The sequence below is a fragment of the Podarcis melisellensis genome (assembly GCF_964234715.1).
Source record: "Podarcis melisellensis genome assembly, chromosome: 1".
Classification (NCBI taxonomy): Eukaryota; Metazoa; Chordata; class Lepidosauria; order Squamata; family Lacertidae; genus Podarcis; species Podarcis melisellensis.
The window spans coordinates 29,679,745-29,707,460 of record NC_138528.1 but is presented as its reverse complement, the minus strand read 5'-3'; the positions used below and the strand labels follow the sequence as shown (position 1 = coordinate 29,707,460).

Sequence of the window (27,716 nt, the reverse complement as noted above, 5' to 3'; positions counted from 1 at the left end):
GACCTGAACTCAAGAGGAGGCAAACAGCATGCACAACACTCAGACAGTCCCAGTGACTAGGAAATGTCTTCCTAATCAGAAACAATCCCATCTGGGATTCCACATCACCAGCTGACACCTTAGGTCATGGAAATGTTTCTGTGATGTAAAAAATTGTTATGGTTGGGTAACTCCAGTAAAGATTCTGTTTCGAAAAAATCTGAAATAGCACAATAAATTACATATAACACTATAAGGGAAGAATCCACAAGCAGACCGCCTGGTTCCTTAACAACACCATGGACTTTTTGAACTTTGACTTTGAGGAGGATGAAGGTGAGAGTGTTGTATGTGTTTTGTTTAAAACAGCAATCACCAAATGAATGCCCTTAGAGCTTTAGCAGAAATCACAATTATCTGTGTATGTATAAGAGCCAAAAATGGAAAGCAGGGCATTGGTGTCTTATGAAACTCTGAAGTATTCAGGGTTAAGTGAGTCCAGAAACCAACTCTCCTTCCCCACAGCAATCTTTTTCACAAAAAGAAACTAGGAAGTGATGCTCACATGTGCCAGGAATTATAAAGAATCTCAGGTTGATGAAACAGGCAACAACAGTGAGGCTGAGGTAGAAGAACCAACCACTAGTATCACTAAATAGGGTTACACACTACCACAACAGAAAGGTTGTCTGGACTAGTAGGACTGGGGGGAGGGAGCAGAATTAGGGAAGAACATCTGTGCAAGGCTGGCACAGTAAAGCAATTGCCTTGGGCAGCAGATGCTATGTAGAGGCAGTGGCAGCTTCTCAGTCATTCCACCTAGGCCTCCTACCTGTTTGGTTTTGCCACATGGCTTGTCTTGCATCCCTTCACTTGCCTGCTGCCGTCTGGTACAGTGAGGGGACATCCCTAGTGTTGAAGCACCATTCAGCTGCCCATCCAGCTGGCTTCTGAATATGGAACCGGGGAAGGAGCTCACTACCTTATCCTTTGCTGCAAAAATTATTGGACCAACCCTGCTTGGGTGGCCCATTTCGCTTTTCAAAATAAGGGGTTGACCTTAGATGGCTTTTTTGGATCCTTTATTCTATATTATTTTATTTCATCCATTCCCAGCACCCACCAGAATCTTTGACTGTAAGTCAAGACAGTGTTGAAGCCCAGTTCATTCTGAATTGTGGTTATCAGTTTTGTTATTTATTATCATTGTTGTTTATTAAATTTGTATACTGCCCTCCATCTGTAGACCTCAGGGCAGTTCACAACTCAAAAACGCAAGATAGAAACACAAAATACATAATACAAGAACAAGAAAGAAAGAAAAAACAAACCAATAAACCCAACACACACCTGTCAATGGCCTCAACTAGCACTCTTTTTTTCCACCCATATCAATACCTGAATGGCTGAACTGGGGATCATTCATGTCGAGCTTAAATATTGAATAACACTCAAGAAGGTTGCAGAAGTGCAGCTCAGTAACCCAGTAAGTGGAAGGAAGAGGTTGAACACCCTGTGCAAAAAAAGAGATTGAATAAAGAGTAACACATTTTTTTTTCTTTCCTTCATTTGGCTGGACGAGGTATAGCAACAAATCCCTTGTACAGTTTGAGTTGTCTTAAGGGGCAGTTTTCCAATGCTGTTTCTGCCTAATTGTAAAATAAATTATGAATTGGAGGTGAGAGAGGTGGAATCACATCTAATAGCATCTAGTTACAAATCTTGCTTCCAGTGCCTGTGCAGAGTGGCATTCAAACCATTTCATCTTATTAGAGAACAGCACAATCCCCACCCCCAACCTCCAGAGCCTTCTCTGCCTGATACAAAACACAGCCGGTGTGTCTTCCAAGTTAGCAACACAAGAAAGAGATGAAAGCAGTTGTCATCATTTTAGGTGGTGGGGTCAACAAAATGTGGGGAGCCCAGTCACGGTAAGTGATTGTAGGTGTGAGAAATGACAAAGGTGTGAGAAAGGAGGAGAACCTCATTTGAAATGATCAACACACCCACTGCAAGGCGAACATCACAAGACAGCTAGTGGTGGACTTTTCTGGATCTCACAGCAGAAAGCAACCATCAACCTCTGACGGCTTTTGGGTGAGTGTCATGCACACTGGAGAGAAGGGCAAAGATCCATGGATGGGGAAGGAGAGAGAAAGCTCTTTAAGGCGCTTGGGTTCATGAATGGCTTCACTGATGGGCAACGAGGGCTTCTTGTGTAGTATACTAGGCATAGCAAGGTGCTTGTATTCCTACTGCAGAATGTGTGCAATTAATCTCATTCCAGATGAGTATGGCGAGATGTCGGAAGGCAGCACGTCTGCAGAGATCCTGTCTGTTACTGACACCACTGACAAAACAGAAGAGAAGTCAAGGGATGAAAATTCTGACACAGACCTTGAGATAGAAGGTGGACTGTTTAGTATCTTGTCTTCCAGCCAAACCTTTCCCCTCAGCCTCATAATAACCTTGTAGGATAGTAGTGACTTTGTCAAGGACACTCAGTAGTCATGGGCAGAGCCGGGGGGGGGAGTTGCCCCCCCCAATCAAGCAAATCAATAAAAATAAACTAACTGAGGTTCTGCCCCCCCAACATAAATCTTGGCTACACCCATGTCAGTAGTTGTCTGTTTAAAAGTATGGGTTCTGTTGCTAAACTGAGGAATGCCTCTATAACCTTCATTCTGGTTCATCAAGGCAAAACAAAACATGGATCAGCCACAAATATCAGTGTCGAAGTTATTTGACAATAGTAGGCCTTGTCAATCTTATTTAACTGAAGGCTAACGCAAGTTGCTAGCCACAGTGGCTAAGCTCTTGCTCCGCAATCAAAGGCAGTAATGCTTCAGAATTCCATTTGCTGCAAGCCTAAGGGGAATGGGGAATGTTTCTCTGTTCAGATCCTGCTTGCAGGTTTCCCATAGACAGCTGGTTAGCCACTGTGAGAACAGGATACTGGACTAGATGGGCCATTGACCTGATCCGAAAGGCTCTTCTTATGTTCTTAGCCTCAAAATGTTATACAGGAACCACAATCTACTGTATTTTTTGCTCTATGAGACTCACTTTTTCCCTCCTAAAAAGTAAGGGGGAATGTGTGTGCGTCTTATGGAGCGCATGCAGGCTGCGCAGCTATCACAGAAGCCAGAACAGCAAGAGGGATTGCTGCTTTCACTGCGCAGCGATCCCTCTTGCTGTTCTGGCTTCTGAGATTCACAATTTTTTTTCTTGTTTTCCTCCTCCAAAAACTAGGTGCATCTTGTGGTCTGGTGCGTCTTATAGAGCGAAAAATATGGTAGTTCTATTTGCACTTACTTGTATATGACCAGTAGCCCAGCCAGTGAATGTACAGAGACATCTGTATCAGGAAACCATCAAATAAAATGTGGACCAGCCATGTACAAGAATGTGCACCTACATCAACCCTGCAAATGGATTTTCTTTGTTGTATTGGTTTACCTGGTTGATATTGTCTTGAACATAAATAGGATTGATTTAACTACAGCATATTGCAGTGCAGGCTTGGCATAAATGGAAGGATAGAGATATTTGTGATCTTATGATTTTTTTTCCTGGACTCAGCGTGGATTTTGCACATTTGCAAGGCATAAGGGAGAACTTCAGAGGTGTTCAGTTGCCTAATATTTTAGGGGCCATCAATTTAAACCTTTCCTTAGCGACTGTGCTACTGAAGTCTAGGTCAGGACACGTCTGTTTTCTTTGTAGTGATCACAGGGGAAATGCTATGCCAATCAGACTAGTTTGCTTTTCCAGATGTTGACCGATCATTTGCAACCATAAAGGGTGCAGAACTCTACATAGAGGCTTGCAAGCTGGTAGGAGTGGTTCCTGTCTCGTACTTCATTCGTAACATGGAAGAGCCCGTCATGAACCTTAACCATCATGGGCTTGGACCCAAGGGAACGAAAGCCATTGCCATTGCTCTGGTTGTAAGTACTTCAAAATAATAGTCCACACTATTTCACATCAAGTTGATAGGGGAGAAAGAAGATTATTCTTAAATGTAGGAAGAAAGAGGACACTGTCTTATCACTAGATCTGGTTAACTGTACTGTGTAGATGGCAACTTCCCTGTCCCCATATTTCCCCTTCACATTTGGAGCTTTAACCAGAATTGCAATTGTATTGATGTTCTTTGTTTACACTCTGCAACTTGGTCCCACACTGTTTTCCCCATCAGAATCACATTTCCCAGCTCCTACTAGCCCTGCTAGGGGAAAGGTTGGTACCTGTATTATTAATTTTGTAAACCTAAGAGGTTCTATTTACAGCCAAGATGTAAACAAACAAACAAACAAACAAAAAACAGCCTGTCTTCCTCCCATGGTAACTACTGCCTTCAGGGTGTGGGTGTGTGATTTTGATCAGAGAATTTAAAAAGGTAAAGGGACCACTAACTATTAGCTCCAGTCGTGACCGACTCTGGGGTTGCAGCGCTCATCTCGCTTTATTGGCGGAGGGAGCCGGGGTCTAAAGAGGAAACTACCCCCCCTCCACACACACACACACAACTATCCCAATATAATTCATCTGTCTCCTGTTTGTAAATTCTCCCTCTCCCAAAGCTGTTTTTCATCTAGGAGTAAAGATCCCATTGGTGTCCTAATCTGCTCCTCTGCCTAGCTGCTGTTTAAACTTTAAAAACAAAGCCCATTAGCTGCATTCATCCAATTAACGTTAACTCCAGTGTTAGCTGTCTGGGCTTACAGTTTTTTGTGGTTTTGTGATGTCGAGCTGCGAAAACTAATATTTTGGGCAAACAGAGAACTTTTTAAAAGGCCTTTTCTGTCAGTCAGTTCTGCTGATTTCCTGTAGTTCTCTATCCCTCTTTGCATTCTTTAGTCCAACACAACCATCACCCACTTAGAGCTAGAAGATAACTGGATTCTGGGCGAAGGAGCCACATACCTGGTACAGATGCTGCGGGAGAACTGCTACATCCAGGAGATGGTACCCAATCTTTCCCTGTATGGAGGGTGAAGGGAGTTCAATTACTTGACGAATTCATTCCTTTTTTTGGTATTGATTGTTATTGCTATTATTGATGTGCAAAGTCTTTTACAACCTTTTTCTTGTTTATCTCTGGAAACTGTTCACTGGCCTTCTCATTTCACAGTAATCGCTTACATGTTTTCAATGTATGAAGTCCCATGTTCAGCCCACACCCCTTCAATATGTTCTCGGATACAGGGGCTAGGAAGGACTTAGGTCTGGAACCCTAGAAAACCATCAGAATCCTAGTAGTGGATTGATCAGCTTCAGGATTTTGGGAGTCCCTGAGCAAGAGATTGTTGATATACCTCCTTATCTGGTGGTGAGAGCCTGGAGACCATCCAGGGCCCTCTGCAGAAATGCCATGTGCAGCAGAGCTAAGCCCCACATCAAATTATTTTCAAAGCTAAATTTATCTTTCTATATGTACCATTGCCCATATCAGTATTGCCTGTAAGTAGCATCTTCACACAGTCTTTTGAGATCCATGCGTAAGTTCATCCTTTGAATTCTGCATTGGCCCCTAGAATAACATCATGCTCTGGGCCCATATTCACACAAATCTGAAAAACAGGCAGCTTATCCATAGATGTGCATTGAAATTGTAAGGAGAGGAGAAAATGTCACATTTTCTTGCCATCCTGTTTTTGAATACAACAAGTCAGGGCCCAAATACACATGACTTTAAATAAATTAATGCACTCAACATGCAGGTTGTTTCAAATGCAAATAGGATCTAGAAGGAGGGTATAGTATAGTAGGGAACTGCAGAGTGTGGAGAGTATAAACCTTTCCCTTCTGCCAAGGTCTCGCCAAAAGTGCTGCCCCCAACAAATACTCACTGCTGCTTGCACCAGGAGAGACACTTGCATCATAAACAATGAAAACCCCCCTCCTTGTGCAAATAGCAGGTGGGGATGGATTTTCGCCTGGGCCAGTGCAGCAGGGTAAAGGTTAAGTTCTCCTTTCACGCATCTTACTATTTCAATGCTGCTCTCTCCTGCTTCAGATGAAAAATATGCACATTAAATATGCATTTTTGGTGCAATTAACATTGACATACATATTTATACTTTCTCTCTGTATTTTATTTAATAATACATTTAAATGCATATTTTGAGATGTTCAAACTGCAGAGAAGTGCATCACAGCATTTGGAGAACAGAAACATCAGCTAAGTTTTAATCCTCACCAGAGGTGCCGAGTTCTGCACCACAATGGGGGGGGGACCTTCATTGTGTGCAAGATTGGGGGGGCTCAGCTCTGTCCCCCCACATGGGGGGAGGCTAAACTGTCCTCAGCCCCATACAGTTGGCGTCTGTGATCCTCACATGAATCTGAGCGGTGTGTACCAGTTCATTTTGTATCTTTGCAAAGGTCCGACTCCACTTTCCTCAACTTGGTGCCCTCCAGATGTTTTGGATGGCAATGCCAATCAGCCAGTTTGGCCAGTGGTAAGGGGTTATTACAGATGTAGTGCAATGACATCTGGATAGTACCATGTTGGGGGTAAGTGGTCACATTCCTCAAATGCCTCTTTATTCAGAACAACTTCATCCTTTTCAGATGTTCGTCCTCTTTCCTTGCCTTATCCCCTCCCCATGCATTTCAGAATATTTCCAATAATCATCTCAACACAGACGGAGCTGAAGCTATCTGCAGGATGTTCTACAATAATATTTCGAATATCCGGGCTGTTCAGCTTTCAGGTATGGTTTCTACCTCTGTAGACACAAGTGGAATGATGCAGCAACACTGATATTTCTGAATACTGTACACAGGAACACATGAAAGTAGCCTTCCTCAACCTGGAGTCCTTCAAATGTTCTGGACTGAAGCTCCTTTCATCCCTCCCTGACCACTGACCATGCTGGCTGGGGCTGATGAATGTTGGAAGTCCAAAACCATCTGGAGGGCACCAAGCTGGGGAGGGATGTTAGACAACAAGGCTGGGAAGACCTGTGCCTGAATTCTTGGCTACTTCTGACATATACTGGGGCTAGAAGAAGAAGTGAACCTGCAGATTTTCATGTTTTTGTTATAGATGAGTGAGGGTCAAGTGGGACCTGCAACAAAATGTTGCAGTGTGGAGTGCTTCCTATTCATGATGCCAGCCAACCATACCGTTTTCTAAGGGCCTGTCCACATTTCAGCAGTATTTAGCTGTTAGTCCACTTTTACCCCATTTCAATTAGACTGTAGTCTCGACCTGTACATATTTGAAATTGTGTATGAGGAAGAATTTTGGTCTTTGCCGTTAATACCAGTAGAAGTTCCCTTTTGTCTCCACCTTCTAATGTTCTGATTCTATTATGTGTGCATGAATGTGAATGCCATGCATTACATCTGAGCCAAGTAGGAAGTCTGTAAGCCCTTTGGAAAGAGCCATGAATAGGGATGGAGAAAGGAGGGAAGGAAATGAGAGAAACATTCTTAAACCTCTGCTTTGTTCTGCATTGTTTTGACGTGTGACGTTTGTAATACACAATCCATGTCTGGGGAACACATCACACAAGTCAATCTCTACAAAGGAAAACTGCATGTAATGTACTGAGCAACAAGTTCATAGCAACAAGCTATGGTCAGTGCTTTTTTTCTGGGGGTACACAGGGGTAAGCACACCCCTCAACATTTTTTAGAAAAGAAAAGAAAAAGCACTGCCTATGGTACATTTAACAGGAGGACTCCAGCTCCAAATGCAGCTGTTTCAGTCATGCACAACAGATATATGTACTTTGCATGTGTTGTCTGTGTGATTTTCCTACATGGAAGTGAGGTCAATGCAGGTAATTGACTCGTGTGAAACAGCCCTCTGTTAGCATCCTCTTTCCCTCTTCAGGAAACAACTTTAGGGAAGAGACAGCACCATATTTTTCGGAATCATTAATGGTGAGTAACTTGTGAGCTGGGGAAACTCTGGGAGTCTGTGCAAAAGGCTGTAAATGAAAGGTTATGATGCACTCTTCAAAGTGAGGGATGGCAATGACCTGTGGCAGTGGGAAGAGAAGATACTTCATGCCTTGTCTGCTCAAAATCGTTCTTGCCAAACTTTGTTTATTCATGCAGCAGGTGGGAGATGGGATAGAAAAACTGCTGTCTGTAGAAAAGTATGAACAGGCGAATGGCAGGAAGGGAAGAGCCTCTCACTCTGCCCACCTAGTGGTCACCTGATTTTCTTTCTTTTTAAAATTGTCATAAGAGAGCCTAATGGAACTGCTTCTCATGTTTAATTTAGCCCTGAGAGGAAATGTGGGTTGCCCGGAAGGTGCTGTGGTAAGAGGTACCATTATATTCCATGCACTGGAGTACTGGGGAGGGAGTATCAGAGAATCAGAGAATAAGAGACCAGAAGAAAAGAGGAAGGGGAATATTGACAATGTTCTTCTCAAGTAAATGTACTCAGTACTGTGAGTAAAAAGGAAGAAATAGCAGCACACTGTTGTTGAGCACGATTTGTTTCATCCTCCCTGCCCCCAATGCTCCACTACAGGGAATGAATTCCTTTGTGCTTGTTGACTTCCTCTTGGGTGAAATATTATTGCTGCTGAAGTTTCTGTTGTTTTTTTGGTTGGGTTTTTTGATGGGTCACTGTATTGAAATTTGAAATGTTGAAATCTTAATCAGAGGCAGAACTTTGGGGTAAGGTGTGCATTGAACCAGACACTGAGAGTATGCCAACTTATAAAAATACCTGCTGTGATGCTTCAGAATACCAGCTGCTTGAAACTGCAGGAGGAGATTGTTCTTGCGCTCAAATCCTTCTTGTGACTTTCCCACAAGCATCTGAGAACAGGATGCTGAACTATATGGGACAGTGGCATGATTCATCAGGCTCTTACTTATGTTCTTTTGTCATCACTGTCAGTATCTTGGTGGACTAGGTTGATGCACACCACAAATGGGTGTTTATGTGCACAGGAAGCAATGATCATTAGATACTACAAATTAGGAAAACGGGATGTCTAGGTCCAGTGCTTGGTCTGAAGGCTGCAACTGAGCTTGTAGGTCTGTGCACCATTTCTCTCCACAGGTCAATTACAGAGTGATAGAGCTGGACCTCAGCCACAATGAGTTTGCCGACAAGGGAGGAGAGCAGCTGGGACAGATGCTGGGTAACCGTCTTCATTATTTCTACATGGCTACCAGTGGAACCAAAGAGTTACGTGCTCCCTGCTTCCACAAGCAGGAAGAAGTTCCAAGAGGCAACACTACCTGTTTGGTTTCCTTTTGGAGGAGAGACAGACCCTCCTAGTGTCCCTATTTTCCAGGGACGTCCCTGATTTACAGAAGCCATCCCAGTTTCTGATTTGATCCCGGAATGTCCCACCTTTCCTTAGGATGTCCCTATTTTCATTGGAGAGTATGGGGGTTTGTGACCCCCAAGGCAATTCTGTATAGGGAAGGGTTTTTTATGTTTAATGTTTTATTATGTTTTTATATTTGTTGGAAGCTGCCCAGAGTGCTGGGGCAACCTAATAAGATGTGTGGGGTATAAATAGTAAAATTATCATTATATAATGGGATGTCCCTATTTTCATTGGAGAAATGTTGGAGGGTATGGAGAGATCGCTGGAGTCTTCTGCTGCTTTTGTAACAGTTGGCTTATTTGCAAATATATAAATATAGCACAGGTGGAAACTAGCACATTAAGCATTCTTAGCAGGCAGCAGATCCACTAACCCATTCATCATTTATTCTGCAAAAAGCCTATTGTGCAATGGCTCCTTCTGAAGCAGTGCATTGGTAAATTTATTTGTTTAAAATGTAAGAATTAAAGAAGACTTTGGGAAAGCTAATATAGCATGCATGTATTTTAATGTTGGTACTTTGCCTTCCAAATACAGTATGATTCCTGACCATTTATAATATCTCTTGACTGTGTAATCCTAGTTTCACCCTTGCCAAACTAGTTCCCAACACCCATAACAAATTACAGTTTCCAGGATTTCTTGGGGGAAGCCAGGTGCTTTCAGTGCTTTAGATGTATGGCGGACTGCCAAAACAAAGAAAGCTAATCAGAAGGAGTTTCTTGTGTAAAGATTGCGAGCTCACTTCAGTTCTTGTACTGAAAACAAATTTCTCGGCTCATAATGTGCTCAGAGGCATTCTGTGCCATTTGTTAACTGGCTCTGGTTGATAAATCTTTGAGTTCTAATTTTAAAAAACTTGGAGTGTGTCTGACAAACCTGAAGTCTGCTAACTCCTGCTCTGGAGGCAGAAATGCAAAATAAATAAGCAGCCTCATCATTTCATGGATTTGAGACCATGTTGTGGCCAGGAAGCATTCCATAGGTGCCAAGTCTAGCACCCACAATGCGGGGCTCTGACGCGACTTCCGGTTACCTGACGAGACTTCTGGTGGAAACTGGAAGTTGCTTTTGGAGGTCTTGCAAGGTCTCGGATGTAATCTCTGAAGCCTCGGAAGAGCCGCTGACCTGCCGACCCAAAGTGACATCATGACGTCAAGTTACATTACAGGTGCCATTGGGCAGCCATAACCTGGGGCCCAAGTCAGTGCCTCTGAGGCATTCGGTTTACTTCTGGAATAGTGGGTAGCTTTGCCCTTCCCTGTTGTGAAAGGAAAAGAAGGCTGCCCTTACCATGAAACATTCAAGCAGTAGTTTCCAAGGGTGACCCTGTCAACTTGCTTTAGTCTTCTTTCTATCAGATATACAGTGGTACCTCGGGTTACAGATGCTTCAGGTTACAGACGCTTCAGGTTACAGACTCCGCTAACCCAGCAATAGTACCTCGGGTTAAGAATTTTACTTCAGGATGAGAACAGAAATTGTGTGGCGGCAGCGGGAGGCCCCATTAGCTAAAGTGGTACCTCCGGTTAAGAACAGTTTCAGGTTAAGATCGGACCTCCAGAACGAATTAAGTTCTTAACCCGAGGTACCACTGTACAACATAATTTTGATTTTTCACTTATTGGACAAATAAGCTTCTAATACTCTTCCTGGGAATAACACCCCAAACTTTTAGAGCATTTCCATTGCACACAAACAACACACATTTTTTGGTGTTAAAATGGATGTCAGATATATGATTTCTAACCAGATAAGAGTTTCCTTGAAATTAGTCTGGAGCTTACCCCCTTAGCAGAAATAGCATTTTCACAGAACCAATTCAGCATTGTTAATGTTATTAATCCAGCGTGAAGGTCAGCGCATGCCTGCAAGAGGCAGATAAATCCATCATTATGATGAGAGCCAAAGGGGGTGGTGGATAGATAGCTTGATATGCTTATGCCTCCGTCAAAATCTGGCTTGGAAACGAAGGCTTGCTTCTAAAAAAAGGATGTGCCATTCCAGCAGCTGTGAGGTGGTGCCCTCCACATGTTGCTGAATTCCAACTCCCAGCAGCCCCAGCCACTACGGTGGGAGCTGTAATCCAGCAACATCTGAGGGACACCAAATTGGCGACTTCTGTGAACCAAGAGGGAAAGCTTCTGGGAATGTGTAGGAATCCAACTGTTTTCTCAGATCTCTTTCCACCACAGCTCCGCAGAGGCACAATTGGGTCCCAGAATTAGAATCACCTCAGAAACTCTTGACTGATTATGTTTCAGTGTATCTGTGTGTGTGTGTGTGCGCGCCCGCGGTATACACACACACACACACACACACATAGTGGTACCTCTGGATGCGAACGGGATCTGTTCCGGAGCCCAGTTTACACCCTGAAGCAAACACAACCCTCGTCTGCACATCTGCACATGCGCGGGTCGCGATTCGCCACTTCTGTGCATGCACGTGACGTCATTTTGAGCATCTGTGCATGCTTGAGCAGCGAAGCCTGGAAGTAACATGATCCATTACTTCCGGGTCGCCGCGGAGCGCAACCCGAAAATGCTTAGCCTGAAGCTACTTCAACCCGAGGTATGACTGTACTGGTTGCCCCTTAGAAGTCTGCCCCTTCAGAAGGTTGCCCCTTAGAAGTTTGGCCATGTTGAATAGTGGGTAGACATGGCAGACGACACAGCGATTTCTCCAAAGCAGCTCTTTATTTTGTAAGCTGGAACAGAAAACTGAACAGCAAACAGCTCAGCCGGCCTGCTTTTATAGGCAGCCGGCTATCAACATTGTAGCAACAACAACCCAGGGTTTCCCGCCTAAAATAACTGACGTGGACCTGAGTGAAAACTATCTACAGTATCCCCCTGCTGGCCCAGGGTGAGAACTTCAGTACATAACAGGCCACATCCTTGGGAAAGAACCGTCACTGTTAACAACTGTATGTCATGACTGTATCATTGCTGCTGAGGCATTTGCAGGGAGTGGGGAAGGCAGAAGGTTGAAGGGGCAGGAAGGTTTTATTGTGAAAGGCAAAGAAAAACCCTCAGCCACTTCATATTTAATGGCAAGAACACACTCCCCCAACAAAAAAAAAATCTTGTGAAAAGCAAAGAAAAGCCCTCAGCCATTTCATATTTAATATCAAGAACCGACCTGCCCCCAAATATGAACCCCACCACCCCTGAAATGTACAAAAATCCCAGGGCCGTCCTAATTATGTCAATGCGAGTCTGGGATCATCACAGACCCAACTCCAGAGAGCCATTTATCTTCACCCACCCCAATCTTTTGCATCCTCAGCAAGTTTTTTTTCTTTTCTTTTTTTCTTTCTCCTCAGCCAACAATGAATCGCTGGAGGTTCTGAACCTGAGTTGGAATCACCTGCGCATGAAAGGGGCTGTAGCCCTGAGTGCAGGCCTCAGGGTAAGACTCCGTTGGGCCTCGCCTTTGCGGATCCTGGGGAGAGGATCCCGGGAGCAAGGCGAGGCTGGAGACCAATTCAGGAATAATGCCTGAACAGGGCCGGCATGTGGGGATGAAGAGGCAATGGTGGAAAGAGGCCTGTGGTGATTAAGAGCAGCAAACAGGGTGCCCTTGCTGCTGAAAGTACCTTTTACTGCCCCATCTCATAGATGGTTGGGGTGGCGAGGAGAGTGCTGTTGCCCTCAGGTCCCTCTTTCTGGTTTCCATCTGCTTAACCGCTGTGAGAATAGGATGCCGGAGTAGATCCACTATTGGCTTCATCCAGCAGGATTGTCTTATGCTCAGTGTGGCAGCAAAACGGGCATGCATTGGGAGTTGGCACATGTGCTTTTTTCCTGGGGGGGGCGCAGGGGTATGCATACCTCTAAACATTTTGTGAATCTAACGGGAGAAGAAACTCAAAATGTTAAAATTTTTAGTTTCTTCTTTAGCACGGTGAATTGTCAGTTCCATTGAATAGCACGTTGATTGGTCAGTTTCGTTGTTACCACCTCCTATGGCAGCTTCATTTCCTGTCATGATGTTTCCTGAGTCTCAGACGGAAGCGAGCGTTTAATGTGTGAAGCAGTGTGGAATGTGGATGTGTGTTGTTTTACTGATGAAAATTTGCCCTCATTGAGGGGCAGTATTTCAATACGAGTCGGAAAACAACTGTGAGCTGTCAGCTGTGTAATATGAGACAATGTATGTTCTTCGTACTTTTGTCCATTTACTGTATTTATTTTTCCCGGTTTGAACTATAAAATAGTGATTCACTTGAGTCAAAATGAGAGTACCCTTAAATATTTTTTTTAGGGGATAAAAGCACCTGGCAAGGCAGTACCATACCCACACCATCCAACTTTTTCAGATAAAAAAACGGGATGAGCGACATTCAGGACGCGCTCCTGGGCAAGTCACGTCACCTGTGCCACTATCTTGCACCAAAAAAGCTTTTTTTGGGGGGACAAGGTAGCGTGTGATATTGTGGCACCCAAAAGAGCCACTGTGGTCTTGCTTGAAAAAACAGGATCCCCCCCCTTTCCCTCCTGGGACACTTCGTGGGTATGCCGTACCTACCTAGCTGCACACTCCAGGTGAGGCCCCTCTAAGTCAACCCACATTCCAGTATGGGCCAAAGTCCAAATTGGGCACTATTATTTATTATTTCCAAACACTTTTATACCCCGCCAGTTTATATTTTAGAAGATTTCAAAGCAATGTACAGCAGTGATTTTTTTTAAAAGCATAACTAAAACCACAACCCACGAGCTTGGAATATAAACTAGCCCTGTGAGGAAAATTTTGGCTGGTGGGTTATAAGCTGGCATAATTGCCTGGCACCACTAAAAGGATTAAAAATAATAATAAAATCACTGGTGTTTGGGCAGGCACCAAGAGGAAATCGAGTTACTTTATTGTTTGGTGGTGCTATTAAGGGTACAAGCTAGATACCATTATGTGAAAACTGGCACTGAAGGAGCAGACAGGATTTTGTGACCTGCAGCTGATCCTAAAGGAATTTTGGAAGAGCCATTCACATTGTAATTAAACTGGACTTTAACCAACAGAGAGCTTTACAGTGCCATCCTCAGCATGTCTTCTTGGAAGTAAGCCCCTCAGTTGGTACCCATCTGTCTCGGGAGACAATGGAGGAGTGTGCCTTGGTGGGGGGAAAGGTGTGTAAAGTCAAACCTTTGGGAGTTACAGCACCTGCTGTGGCTATAGGTAGTGATATGGGAGAGACATGGTTTGTTGCAGTTGGGCAGATGAAGGTGTCCGTTTGCACTCCCTTGGCGTTCCTTGTCTCTGTGATCCTCCTGAAGAGTTCTATTTTTATTATTTCTATTATGTCTCCAGAACTGGTTCCAGGGTGATTTACAGGGTTAAAAAGAACATATACATGAAACCACAAATAAATGTTAATTTCTCCTCTCTCTTTTTCTCTTTCTCTTTCTGGAGGCCAATGGAGCATTGAAGGTACTGGACCTTTCATGGAACGGTTTTGGGAATGAGGGTGCTCTGGCCCTTGGGGAAGCCCTCAAGGTCAACAATGTGCTAAATGAGCTGGACATCAGTAGCAACCATATCAACAATGAAGGGACGTTAAAGTTGTGCAAGGGGTTAGAAGTTAATGGTACCCTTAGAATCCTGAAGGTAGGATTTTATTTTCTGAGCTGGTTTGGAGTTTGGCAGCATGTGGTATATGAAAGATGTTTTGTTTTTGTAAATTGTTTAGTCAAAAGTATTCCCAAGCCACGTAATTTTTTTTTAAAGTCTAAGTGTTCAACAACCCTACAAGTGAACTTAAAGAAACTAGAACAATATCATAAAAGCAGAAGTCAAATGGTACAAAGTCCAGCCTATTGATCAGGGAAAGCCAGCAGAGAAAGATACGTCTTTACAAGATGTTGGGAGCAAATAATTGATGATGCTTCAGGTATAGCTGAAGGAAGGGCATTCCAAACTGGAGGAAACGTGTTAAACCAAAAGGTTTTTTTGTTGTTTGTTAGCGGAAAGGCTATGTCTACATCTACAGTTCTCTAATCAGGCGGACATGAAATTAAAAATGAGAAACTCAGTGGAAAAAGTAAAGAAGAAATATCTCTGCCCCTCCCCCACATTATATAGTGATTAGGCTTTGCCCTGACTAAATTATTATTGTTCACTTTAAAGATCTGCTTATATTTACAGTACTGTTATGATGTAGTAGATATAATTGGGACAAGTTATTTATTTATGAATGGACTTTCATAAAAATATATAGCAAAGTGCAAACTATAAGAATAAAATCAATAAAAACATCAATAAAACATCAATAAATATACGGTAAATACAGTACATACTGATTTGTTAAAATTTTCAGTCAGTCCAATGTGCCACCTCCCAGTCAGCACACCATGGATGGCAATAGATAAGCAGTGCGTTCCACTGCCCTTAGTCCTGTCACTATAATTCCCATTTCTCAGATCAAGAACTGAGGTAAAGCGTTTATGTATTGCCACACAATATCCATGTCAGAACTGGAACCATCCCAGACCTTTCAACTCAGTTCTTTAACCTTAGGACTACTGATGTTGCATTCCTTTCAAGCAAGTGAAATCTTTCCTGTCTTCAGATCATCTCTGATTTCCTTTCCTTATAGATGTCCCACAATCCCATTACAGTAGAAGGCGCCATTGCTCTCGTCTCATGTGTCAGAAAGAACACAAGCACCAAAATGGAAGAAATCAATATTTCGGTAAGAGGATGCTAAGGGAGAGTTCAGTAGCCCTCATAATTCATAATGTTGAAATCCTGCCTAGGCACAAATGCAGACAATTCCAGCAAGAAAGAAAAGCGTGAGACATCTGAAGAAAGTGGTGTGGCTGCATAAGGAGCTTACAGATGAGCTGAGATTTAAGAAGGGCATCTATTAAAAAATGGAAGAAAGGGGAAATCATGAAGGAGGAGTATACACGAGTAGCCAACAGTTGCAGGGAAACGGTCAGGTGGGCCAAAGCTCAGAATGAACTCAGGCTTGCAAGAGAGGTTAAAAATAATTTTAAAAGGTTTCTTCAGCTATGTTTGAAGCAAGAGGAAGAGCAAACAAGTAGTAGGTCCTCTGCATGGAGAAGACGGTGAAATGCTAGGAGGTGATAGAGATAAGGCGGAACTCCTCACCACCTACTTTGCCTCTATCTTCACCCAAGAGGAAAGTGCCCAATCTGGTGATAACAGAATAAACAATGCAAGGAGGCAGCAGGAGCCCAAGATAGGAAAAGAGGTAGTAAGGGAACAACCTAGCTACTTTAAAAGAATTCAGATCTCCAGGGCCTGGTGAGCTTCACCCAAAAGTACCAAAGGAGCTTGTGGCTGTAATCTCAGAGCCTCTGTGTATAATCTTTGAGAATTCTTGGAGAACAGATGAGGTCACTGCAGACTGAGGGCAGGTAAATGTTGTCCCCATCTTCACAAAGGAGTGGAAAGAAGACCCGGGTTACTACCAACAAGTGAGCTTGACATCAATACCAGGAAAGGTCTTGGAACAGATAATTAAACAGTCAGTCTGTGAACACTTAGAAAAGGATGCAGTGATTACTAACACCCAGCATGGCTTTCTCAAAAACAAGTCATGATAGACAAATCTCATTTCTTTTTTGATAGAGTTACCAATTTGATGGATCAAGGGAATGCTGTGGACATAGGGTATCTTGATTTCAGTAAGGCTTTTAACCAAGTCCCCCATGATATTCTTCTGGGAAAGTTGGTACAATGTTGGTTGGATGAGATAACTGTTAGATGGATTTGTAACTGGTTGGCTGACCAAACCCAAAGAGTGCTCACTAAGGTTCTTTGTCATCCTGGAAAAGTGACAAATGAGAAGCCACAGGGTGTTGTCCTGGGTTCAATCCATTTTCCATTTGTGCTGCATCTTTTTAGATTATAAACCTGAGGACAGGGGCTGTTTTTAGTGATTGGCAAATCACACTGGAGGCCTTTTTTGGATAAATAGCAGAGTGTGTGTGTGTGTGTGTGTGTGTGTGTGTGTGTGTGTAAATACCAAAGTAAACAAAAAGTTAGAAGGGGGCAGAATCAATTATGCAAAATGAGAGCATTTGTTCTATTCATAGAATTCAATTTTTGGATTGCCTGGGCCCCAAATTTTGATTGAGATGGATTGCATAAGGTACACTCGGCCTATCCCCTCAACATTGAAACCAACCAGAGAGGCTCCAGGGTTGTAATCCCATTGTAACCGATTACAGTGGAACCTCGGTTGTTGAACATAATGCATTCCAGAAGCCCGTTTGGCTTCTGAAACATTCAAAAACCGAGGCTCAATGGGGCAGTCAGCAAGCCCCATTGAGAAAAAAGGAAAAAGAGAAGCCATTCAGCTTCTGAGGCACATTCAAAAATGGAACCATTCACTTCCGGTTCGTTGGAGTTTGGGAGCTGAAACATTTGGCTTCTGAGACGTTTGGCTTCCAATGTTCCACTGTATATGGAAATGGGATCTAGCCTGTCTGCCCTAAATCCAATCTGCTCTGCTTTAGAATGTGCTGGTGAATGAAGGCTTCATCAGGTTGCTAGATGTAGTCTGTGACATACGGCCTGAACTAGATGTCGTCTATGGAGGAGTTGGAGGCCACGTTGCCCATAAGATTCCACCACGGCCAGATGCAATGAAGCTGATTCAGGTGAGGTCCTCTTCTCGCATTTTTGTCATGTCAAAGAGAGAGAGAGAGTTTGCTTCTCTTTGGGTAGCCGTGGAGAACCCGTGGCATTCCAACAATGATTAGGCTCCCATCAAATGGAGTTCAGTAACTGACAGGCCACAGGCTTCCCATTCCTTTCTTAGTGGCCTTGTTGCACAGTCCGGCTTTTCAAACAGTGCATCCACCACTGGTTATTTACAGACTGCACATCTTATCTCAAGGCTGCACTTGTACTACAGGAACACTGCATTACCGGAGAGAGCACACCCCTTAAAAGCCATGCTTTTGCTGCTCATCAAAATGAGGTTACTTAGGGTTGCCATAGGTCTGGTTAATCCCAGACATGTTCTCTTTTGGGGGGCCAACATGCCCATCCATGGGGAATTTTTACATTTTAAAGGAAATGTACAGGGGTTTTCATTTGTTTTTGGCACGGGTGCAAGCCACGGCTGCTGTTACCCCGAGCTTGCTTCCCTCATCTCTCCTCTGGAGCAATGTTATGAAGTGTGTAGTTTGCATGCAAGCTTGCAGTTCTGACATGTAACCTGATTCTCAGTTCTAGGGAATTTTTGATGTTGGAACCTGGATGTACTCAAGAGTTGGGCACCCCCAAAATTAACAGACAACAGAGATACATCAAAAGGGATTCGGCTTATTGTCTCAAAAAAGAGAATTAGCACTAAAATATTGTTAAACATCAGAAAACAGCACACTTACACTAGCCTTGGTTTAAAGGTAAAGGTAAAGGGACCCCTGACCATTAGGTCCAGTCGTGGCTGACTCTGGGGTTGCAGCGCTCATCTTGCTTTATTGGCCGAGGGAGCTGGCGTACAGCTTCCGGGTCATGTGGCCAGTATGACTTAGCTGCTTCTGGCGAACCAGAGCAGCGCACGGAAACGCCATTTACCTTCCCGCTGGAGCGGTACCTATTTATCTACTTGCACTTTGATGTGCTTTCAACTGCTAGGTTGGCAGGAGCAGGGACCGAGGAACGGGAGCTCACCCTGTCGCGGGGATTCAAACCGCCAACCTTCTGATCAGCAAGTCCTAGGCTCTGTGGTTTAACTCACAGTGCCACCCGCATCCCTTAGCCTTGTTTTAGAAGAGTTTAAAACCAAAATGCCTTTTTGACATAACCCTTCACTGCCCAGAGTGGCTGCAGCAACCCAGTCAGATGGAGGGAGTGCAAATAATAAAAATACTATTATTAAAGGTACAAGAGACCTTTAATAATAATCTGGCCATGCTACACATAAACCAGCTTCCTAGTCGACTCCTGTTTTCAAAAGCATGCATTCTCTACAAGACTCAGTAGATGGTGCTATTGAATGGGGAAATAACATTACAGTACTTCTGGAGAGAAAGCAATTACTCTCCAACCTGACCTACCGTAATCCGTAAGAGTGGCATACTCCAGGTGTTAGGGACTACAACTCCCATCATCTCTGATCATTGACCACACTGGCTGAGCCTGATGGGAGTCCATCAGCTTTGGGAGGGTACCACATTGGCTATCACTCCCCTACATGTTGAGGGCATAAACTGCTGTGCTGGGACAGAGGTTCACAGGAGCCAATATAAGAGTCTCCTCCTAGCAATATGAAGACCCAGGCCTGGAGTCAGCCCAAATCTTCATTCCACAATTCTGAAATATAAACACCTTAAAATTTGACTAGATTACTCACAGCTTAGTTGCATTGTCTTCGATAGTGCTTGCTCCCAAGTACCGGTAAATGTGTATTGGGTTGCAGGCTAAATTGCATGTGGCAGTGTATCAAGTTGCGAGAGACCTCTTCCAGTATCTTTTGATTTTGCAATTTATTACCAGGCCTTTTGAGTCGATAGCAAACATTTCAATAATAAATCCCATGGTGATAAAATAATCCAAGAGAATAAAACAGCGCAAAAATAATCTTAACTTCTTCCTCAGCACTGACATATTTATAAAAATCAACACTGTTCTTAACTGCTTAAAAGAGAAAATAGAGCTGGCCTGATGAACATCTCTGGGGAGGGTATTCCATTAAGTGAGTGCCACAACTAAGAAGCATGTACAGTAGTACCTCGCAAAACGAAATTAATTCGTTCTGCGAGTTTCTTCGTCTTGCGAATTTTTCGTCTTGCCAAGCACGGATTCCCTGGGTATTAACGGTTTTAAGAAAAAGGAAACAAACTTGCAAGACGTTTTCGTCTTGCGAAGCAAGCCCATAGGGAAATTCGTCTTGCAAAGCAACTCAAAAAACGAAAAACTCTTTCGTCTTGTGAGTTTTTCGTCTTACGAGGCATTCGTCTTGTGAGGTACCACTGTACTAATCTTAGGGTCCATCTGTACCATCCAAAATCCTGTTTAATGCCTTGAATATTCCTGCAATGGGTAGATTTAAGTAAATGGATGATATTTTCAGTTCATAAAGAGCACCCAATAACATATTTGTATTGTAAAAGCTTAAAGATAAACAGGAAGGAAGCAAAAGAATAAGCAGAATCGCTTCAAGAGTGGTTCTATCTAGTGGTTTTGAGCAACAGAAAATGTAGCCTCTGCATCAGAAGTCCAAGATGTAGATATAATCTGAACATATAAGAAAAACAGTAAATTCTATCCAGGGGAGAGGGATCAGACTTCTGGTCTCACATAGGTTTCTTCTATTTTCTATTCCTAGAACTATTTAGATGAACACAAGTTGAGGCTCTGGGACTTCTTTAGGAATATGGACAAATATGGCAACATGAAGATTCCCGTGGCGGAGTTTCGAAGAACCATGATGCTGGTATGTCCCAGAGGCCGACTATACTAGAATTTTAAAGAGATTTGATTGGTTTAAATTATCACGGATTCTCTCAAAGACCCCTGGGTCTTGCAAGTTCACTGGGGTGTCGGCAATATTGGCTGGGAGGACTTCAGCCCTTTCCCAGAACTGCAGTTCCCATGTTTTCCATTGTTGGAAAATGAAACAGTCAAGCAAGTGTGGAAGCAATTTAAATGTTTAGTGTAGACAGATGAAAACAAGACTCATTTTCTCACATTGGTACATCTCTAGCTACTCCAAGTACCTACCACAAACCCTGTGGTTTATTGTTACAATATTTCATTTTCATCCCCGTAAGTATTGCTGGTACAGAGAAGCAGATGGGAAGAGAGACAACTGGCTCATCAAACAGTCAGGAAAAGCTGTGACATTTGTTGGCAGAGGTCGTGGCTGTTTAGAGAACGAGACGAGTTGCAGAGATTGAGCCATCTGAACACATAACTCAAACAAATCAGTGTGGATGCGCTGAAACATTATTGGCCAAAGTCTAGATGTGAGATTGGCAATGGGCAGGGGTGGGTGCTTAAATTAAAATTCAGAATTGGTAATGGACATAAATATTGGAAGTGGTGAGCGAGGGTCATGAGAGTTGGGTTTTCCACCTTGTGTTTCAGGCCAGGAGTGCCAGCTTGGCTCCCGGGGCCGTGGGTGCCATGCAGTGTGCATGGCCATGGCACCGAAATTTGTGGGTTCCCAGCCCCTTCATGGGAAATTTTGTGGGTGCTTGGGCATCCGGGGCCCAGGGAGTTGGCACCTATGTTTCCGGCAGTTTGAGGTGTATTATTATAAACAGGATGTGTTTAGAGGTGTTGAGTTAGGATGAATCAGTAGGCTCCGTCTGTTGCATGGTCCCTTTCTCAGCAGATAAGATAGGGAAGAGAGGGAGGTGGGCACTATTACCTTACAGCCACCCAACAGAGGAAGGAATATATCAGGAGGGCGGAACTTCTGTCCCTCCAGATGTTACTCGACTCCAGCTCTGGCAAAGCCAGTGGCCAGGCATGACGGCAGTTGTCGTCCATCCACATCTGAAGGATCACAGGTTCCCCATCTCTGGAATATGTAACTGTACTCCATTTCAATAATGTTATTCTTCTTGTATCACAAGCAAAAAAAGATCCCCTTGGACCGGGTACAGGTTGTGGAGCTGGTGCGTAAGCTAGACCAAAGCAGGACGGGGTACGTGGACTACAGGTGAGTAAACGGTAGCCAGATTTGGCCTGTTACTCTATTCTCTTCTCAATTTCTGGTTTTCCCTCAAGAGATCAAATAGATCTCTCAACCAGGCCACAGGTCTGCATTTTCCTATGGCATGACTTCCAAAATTGTTCACCTATTACAAATCTGCTTGGAAAAGGGTCACACACTGACCTCCATGGTGTTCTTTTTAGTTAGGAGGAGTCAGCAGGCTCTGTCTGGACAACAAGGAAGGACAACAAGGAGGGAGCCAGTCTAGCTTCTCTAGGGAGGGAATTCCAAAGTCTGGGAGCAGCCACTAAGAAGGTCTGAAGGTGCTAAGGATGGTCTCTTAGGGGTGGGACGCGGGTGGCGCTGTGGGTTAAACCACAGAGTCTAGGACTTGCCGATCAGAAGGTCGGCGGTTCGAATCCCCGGGACGGGGTGAGCTCCCGTTGCTCGGTCCCTGCTCCTGCCAACCTAGCAGTTCGAAAGCACATCAAAGTGCAAGTAGATAAATTGGTACCGCTCCAGTGGGAAGGTAAACAGCGTTTCCGTTCGCTGCTCTGGTCCACCAGAAGCGGCTTGGTCATGCTGGCCACATGACCCGGAAGGTGTCTAAGGACAAACGCCGGCTCCCTTGGCCAATAAAGCGAGATGAGCGCCGCAACCCCAGAGTCAGTCATGAGTGGACCTATGGTCAGGGCTCTCTTTACCTTTACCTTTAAGGGGTGGGCAATCTTGTATGCTTCTTCCTTGTTCTTTCCTTTGTAAATTCAGTCTCTTCGTTGTTGTTGTTGGTGGTGGTGGTGGTGTTAAAATTATTACCTTCCCTTCAGTAGCATGTCCCAGGATGGGTTACAACAATTTTAAATGTCAGAATTAAAAACAGTTAATATACTGCCTTTGGCCTCAACTCTTCCTAAGAGCCTGAATGTAGATTCATTTCTAAAGTGATAATAGAACTGTTTTAGTGATAATGCTATATGCTAAGGTTTCCCAAACTTGGGCCTCTATCTGTTTTTGGACTACAGTTCCCATCATTCCTGACCACTGGTCCTGCTAGCTAGGGATGATAGGAGTTGTAGTCCAAAAACAGCTGGAGAACCCTGCTATCGGGTTTATTGTTCGGGCAGCTCGCAACTTAATGGCCAGCGCATATTGCTTCCAGCCTCTGGCAGGCTGGTTATGTGCCTTCAGCATCATGTGCAGGACTGAGCCTTTGGCACACAGCCACACAGGGGGTAATTATGTGCCCGAAGCCGATTTCTACATGTGATGCGGTGGATAGATCTGACTATGGGTTTGAAAGCAGCACACATGCAAAAATACTCTTGCTTTGTTTGTTCTGTGCCCAGTGCTAAGTTCTTTTCAAAGGTCTGTTGGGGGATGAGGGAGAAAAAAATCAGGTATGCATCCCATATCGCGTGAGCAAAAGGTAGCCTGTGCAAGGCTCTGTTCTCCAATTTTGGGCAATTTCTCCCTCCCACTGCAGGCCTATATGACATAGCTCACCATGTTTGGTAGGCCCCCCGGCCTCCTGAGATGCTTTTCAGGGGGTAAAGGGATCAGCATGGGCTGGGGGTGGAGAGAGTGGAAGGGAAAGGAAAGATCCATTGTGCAACATGCTGCTTCTGCAAGACTGGATAGAACTCTCTTTTTTCAAAAAACAAATCCTCACTGGTTTTTTTCCTTCGCCTTTCAAATTAGTAATTATAAAGTTGAGGAGCCAGAAAAGAAGCCTGAGGAGGTGGAAGAGGAAGAAGGCTAATCAGGTCCAGGAGTGAGGTCAGCCAGTGAAGGATGGAAGGATAAGTTGTGTCAGGAAGCTAAGAAACATGTCCTGTGGGCTGAGGGAGATGTACTGGAAGTGGGGAAATAATCAAAAGTCTTGACTTGAGATCGTAAAATATACTGAAATATCAACTGATTTCCAAAAGAAAGAAATACAGAATCTAGAAAACACAGTACAACCCCCCCAAGCAGTGCATTTATGATTATTATTATCTTTACATTCCCATGTGGAACTGTGTGTGTCATGGTCACCAGTTAGACATTCCTGTCATGATTCTCCCACCTAGGCTCATGCCATTTTGCGAAATCCTTTTCGTTTCAGACATCATCATCTAATATGCTTTATATTTATAGTGTGGCAGAAGCAGTTTTAGTGCTTTCTAGATCAGGAGGTGAAGAGCCTCCAGGTGTTGATGGACTCCAGTTCCCATCAGCCCCAGCCAGCATTGTCAATGGTCAGAGATGGGGGGAGTTGTAGTCCATCGGGAGTGCGCTGGTTCCCCATCTCTGCTTGAAACAAAGACACATTTTTGCTGTTTCTGAAGCAAGCTCTTTTAAAAATTAGTCTGGCAAGTGAGGAATAACACACACACTTCTCCCATTGTGTGATTTGTTTATATTTCAACCCTTCAGCAGCCATGTACTTTCCTGCCATACAGCTCTGATGTGGAAGTAAATCCATATTGACAGTCAAATGGAATCTACACCCATTAAAAACCCGTTGTGAAATGTTTTTTTAAATTGTTTTTTTTGGGGGGGGAAATATATTGAATTTGCCATAGCTCACCTTCCCCATCTAGTGTCACATTTGTATATTGCACTTTACAATACAGCTGAGGCCTGAGAATGGGCAATGCTGAGCTTGGTAGACAAATAGTCTGACTTGGCATAAGGCAGGCACTGATGTACTTATGCTCCTAAATATTTGTATTCATTAAGATAGTATGCATAATTGTAGACTAAAAGCGAAAACATTAAGATACTTCAAATTGCTGTGATTTAAGGATGAAGAGTAAGCGTAAAAGTTCCAATCAGTCTGCCTTCCTTGCATACTGAGTTCCTGTTTCTTTCAGAAGAGTGAATTTTAGCAGGTACAATATTTGCTTTACCTGCATAAATTTCCACTCCTACATGACTATGGGCTGTTTGTCCCACACTTTCCCCTGGAAAAACCCACACTTTAGTGCTGAATCGGAACAAATGGCAACCGGGTTTTTTGCAGATTGCCCATTTGTTCCGATTTAGCACTAAAGAGGGAGTTTCTGGTGGGAAGTGGTGAGGCAAAGGCAAAACCCATGCTCAGAATCATGCTTTCTAGACACAGGACAGGCAGAAGTGGGGATAAGCCCTAAGAAAGATTTGGAGGTTGTCTTTTGTGCTTCAGATTACTCCAGTCAGCACATTTTGAGGCATGCCTGTGGGATCTGGACAAATTTCTCAAAACAGCTGAGGCTTCCTAAGGAATTTTGCTCTTCTTCAAGAGCTGAGATCCTTCTCTTGCTTCACTGCGTGACAAAGGAGATTAGCTGCATTGCAAATTGCAAGGCACTGTTGTTTTGCAAAGTAGCAACACTGGGCTGTGTGATCTGCAGTGCCTCCCTTCTCAGTATTTTGCAGGAGGAATTATCAGAATGTTAAGTTTGCACAAATAAAGTGGATTAAAGTGCTCTTTTAAAGTGCAACAAATCCCCCTCTTTTTTAAAAAAACAAAAAAACACACCACTTACTTTTTGTAGTTTTGAAAGAAACAGAGAAATACATGGAAAACTCTGAAATGAATGAATGGTTCATTACAAGATGTGCAAACACTCCACAACAGTATTAGGATGAATGCAGAATGAATGCTCATTGTCATATAACCACCCTATAAACAAAGCAGAGGAAATGTGCAATAAAGACCAAACATAGTCTAACCACCTTGTAAGCTTTGTGTAAGCAAATCAGGTTGAAATGCTGCATAAACAGGTCATCTGGATGAGCCCTTAGCTAGAGATACAGAGAACCGTTGAGCGGCTGGGTCACCATGTCAAAAGTTTAAAGGTGAGTAAACTGAGTTCAGGGATGCGAGTGGCACTGTGGGTTAAACCACAGAGCCTAGGGCTTGCTGATCAGAAGGTCGGCGGTTTGAATCCCCACAATGCTCCCATTGATCGGTCCCTGCTCCTGCAACCTAGCAGTTCGAAAGCACATCGAGTGCAAGTAGATAAATAGGTACCGCTCTGGCGGGAAGGTAAACGGCGTTTCCGTGTGCTGCTCTGGTTCGCCAGAAGCGGCTTAGTCATGCTGGCCACATGACCCGGAAGCTGTACGCCGGCTACCTCGGTCAGTAAAGCAAGATGAGCGCCGCAACCCCAGAGTCGGCCACGACTGGACCCAATGGTCAGGGGTCCTTTAAACTGAGTTCATATGTGGCTGTTTTAGAGGAGCCCAAGATGCTTCTTGTGCAGATCCAGCCTTTAGATGAGATTTACCATAGTTTTCCGTGTATAAGACAATTTTTTTGTTATAAAATAATGTTAGAAATTGGGGGTCATCTTATACACTTATAGTATAGAGGGGGGGTCGGGCGATTGGTTGCAGCTGTGAGCAGGAGATTGTCAGCAGCGATTTGGCGGGTGATTGGTGGCTGTGACAAAGCCTGTTGATGATTGGCTGCCACTGTGGCAACTGGGCAAGCGGTTTTTGGCAAGCACCCCCCCCCCCACACACACAAAAAGCTGAACAACTCTGGGCAATCTCCCTCCATTTTCTTAATTTGGTGTCCCCCAAAATAGGGGTCATCTTATACATGGGAAAATATGGTATGACTAAGTTCCATAGCAGTAGTTAATCCAGTAAAAGGCAGATCTGTAACAGATATATGATTCTGTGAGTCTATGAAATTTGTGCAACCATTTCTTTCTTAATACAGGGTACTTTGAATCTTACCATTGCCCCTCTTCAGGAATATGATATTATACAAGTTTGATAATAAGAAATGTGGCACACTGATAGTTCACAGTCTTTGAGTAAGCTAAGGCAAAAGAAGAGTCTTAAATCATTGAAAATATTTTTATTCGGTGGGTTGGGGGGAAGCAAATGCAAAATAAGCTCAGGCATATAAGAAAATACACACCAAAATAGCATGCCGACTTAGCTAAAACTCTGACTTAGCTAGAGGATGAAAAATGCTTTGTCAGGACTAGATAATAAGTTTCCATAGTTATAAAAGAAGTTGCTGTTCCGTTTGCAGGTTGGCTTCTTAATGGCAGAGAACGAAGCGAGCCCAGGAGGACTGTATATTGTACTTATTTCAAACATCTGCATTGGCTCTTGGTTTCCCGGGTTCAAGGATGACGATCCAATCAAAGGGCTGTTCTTTCTTTAAAGGCTTTATCCAGCCTCTGTAGATGGAGAGAAAAAAGGGCAGGAATGGAATAAAATTGATGCATTGGCTAACTCTCCTGGGAAACCGAACTTCTTTTAAAATCCTAATATGAAATGTTATGTGCAGCAGACTGCATTATTCCTCTGTTCTGCATCCTGTTTGTTTGCACATGTAAAAGCATTCTCTAAAAGCTTTCACTTTGGCCAAAAGGAGTCTCAGAGCTGCTTAGAAGCTCAGTAGGGAGACAGTCCCTACCCTGCCCTCAGGCTTACAATCTGAAAGAGATGACACACTTAAAGAAAAATAAATGGGGAGGGAAGAGGGGAATGCAAGCTTAGGCAAGCAAGTTAGAGTTCTGTCCACCAGCTAGGACAGAAAGTCAGGTCTCTGTTTGTGCCCTCCAGATTCAAGTACATACTAGTATTTTAGGTTTGCACCGTTGTTGTTGTTTAGTCGTTTAGTCGTGTCCGACTCTTCGTTACTCCATGGACCAGAGCACTCCAGGCACTTCTGTCTTCCACTGTCTCCCGCAGTTTGGTCAGACTCATGTTTGTAGCTTCGAAGACACTATCCAACCATCTCGTCCTCTGTCATCCCCTTCTCCTTGTGCCCTCCATCTTTC

At 43.8% G+C, this 27,716-nt stretch overlaps 1 protein-coding gene across 3 annotated transcripts; it reads left to right on the top strand.

The window, feature by feature from the left end:
- The first annotated feature begins 26 nt into the window (after positions 1 to 26).
- Positions 27 to 27,165, top strand: LRRC74A (leucine rich repeat containing 74A). Of its 3 annotated transcripts, XR_014168707.1 has the most exons (16): positions 28 to 315; positions 2,267 to 2,389; positions 3,754 to 3,929; positions 4,843 to 4,950; positions 6,605 to 6,701; positions 7,832 to 7,881; positions 9,023 to 9,104; positions 12,628 to 12,713; positions 14,715 to 14,909; positions 15,898 to 15,993; positions 17,789 to 17,932; positions 20,611 to 20,718; positions 21,866 to 21,951; positions 23,644 to 23,721; positions 25,693 to 25,767; positions 26,960 to 27,165. XR_014168707.1 is itself a non-coding variant. In XM_081912988.1 (15 exons), exons 1-14 carry the CDS (start codon positions 279 to 281, stop codon positions 23,702 to 23,704), a joined length of 1,449 nt encoding a protein of 482 aa, XP_081769114.1. In that variant the 5' UTR covers positions 27 to 278; the 3' UTR covers positions 23,705 to 23,721; positions 26,960 to 27,165. The 3 variants fall into 3 exon arrangements, 2 of the variants coding, with proteins under 2 accessions (XP_081769114.1, XP_081769113.1); XM_081912988.1 differs by lacking the exon at positions 25,693 to 25,767 and having other exon boundaries at positions 27 to 315; XM_081912987.1 differs by lacking the exons at positions 25,693 to 25,767; positions 26,960 to 27,165 and having other exon boundaries at positions 23,644 to 23,863.
- The last annotated feature ends 551 nt before the right edge of the window (positions 27,166 to 27,716 follow it).

What these genes read in the sequence shown, in the direction of transcription:
- LRRC74A (XM_081912988.1), top strand. Translation starts at nt 279, where the DNA reads ATGGACTTTTTGAACTTTGACTTTGAGGAGGATGAAG. An exon ending in ATTTTTCGGAATCATTAATG is followed by an intron (nt 7,882 to 9,022) that starts GTGAGTAACTTG and finishes TTCTCTCCACAG; the next exon opens with GTCAATTACAGAGTGATAGA. An exon ending in TGGAAGAAATCAATATTTCG is followed by an intron (nt 15,994 to 17,788) that starts GTAAGAGGATGC and finishes GCTCTGCTTTAG; the next exon opens with AATGTGCTGGTGAATGAAGG.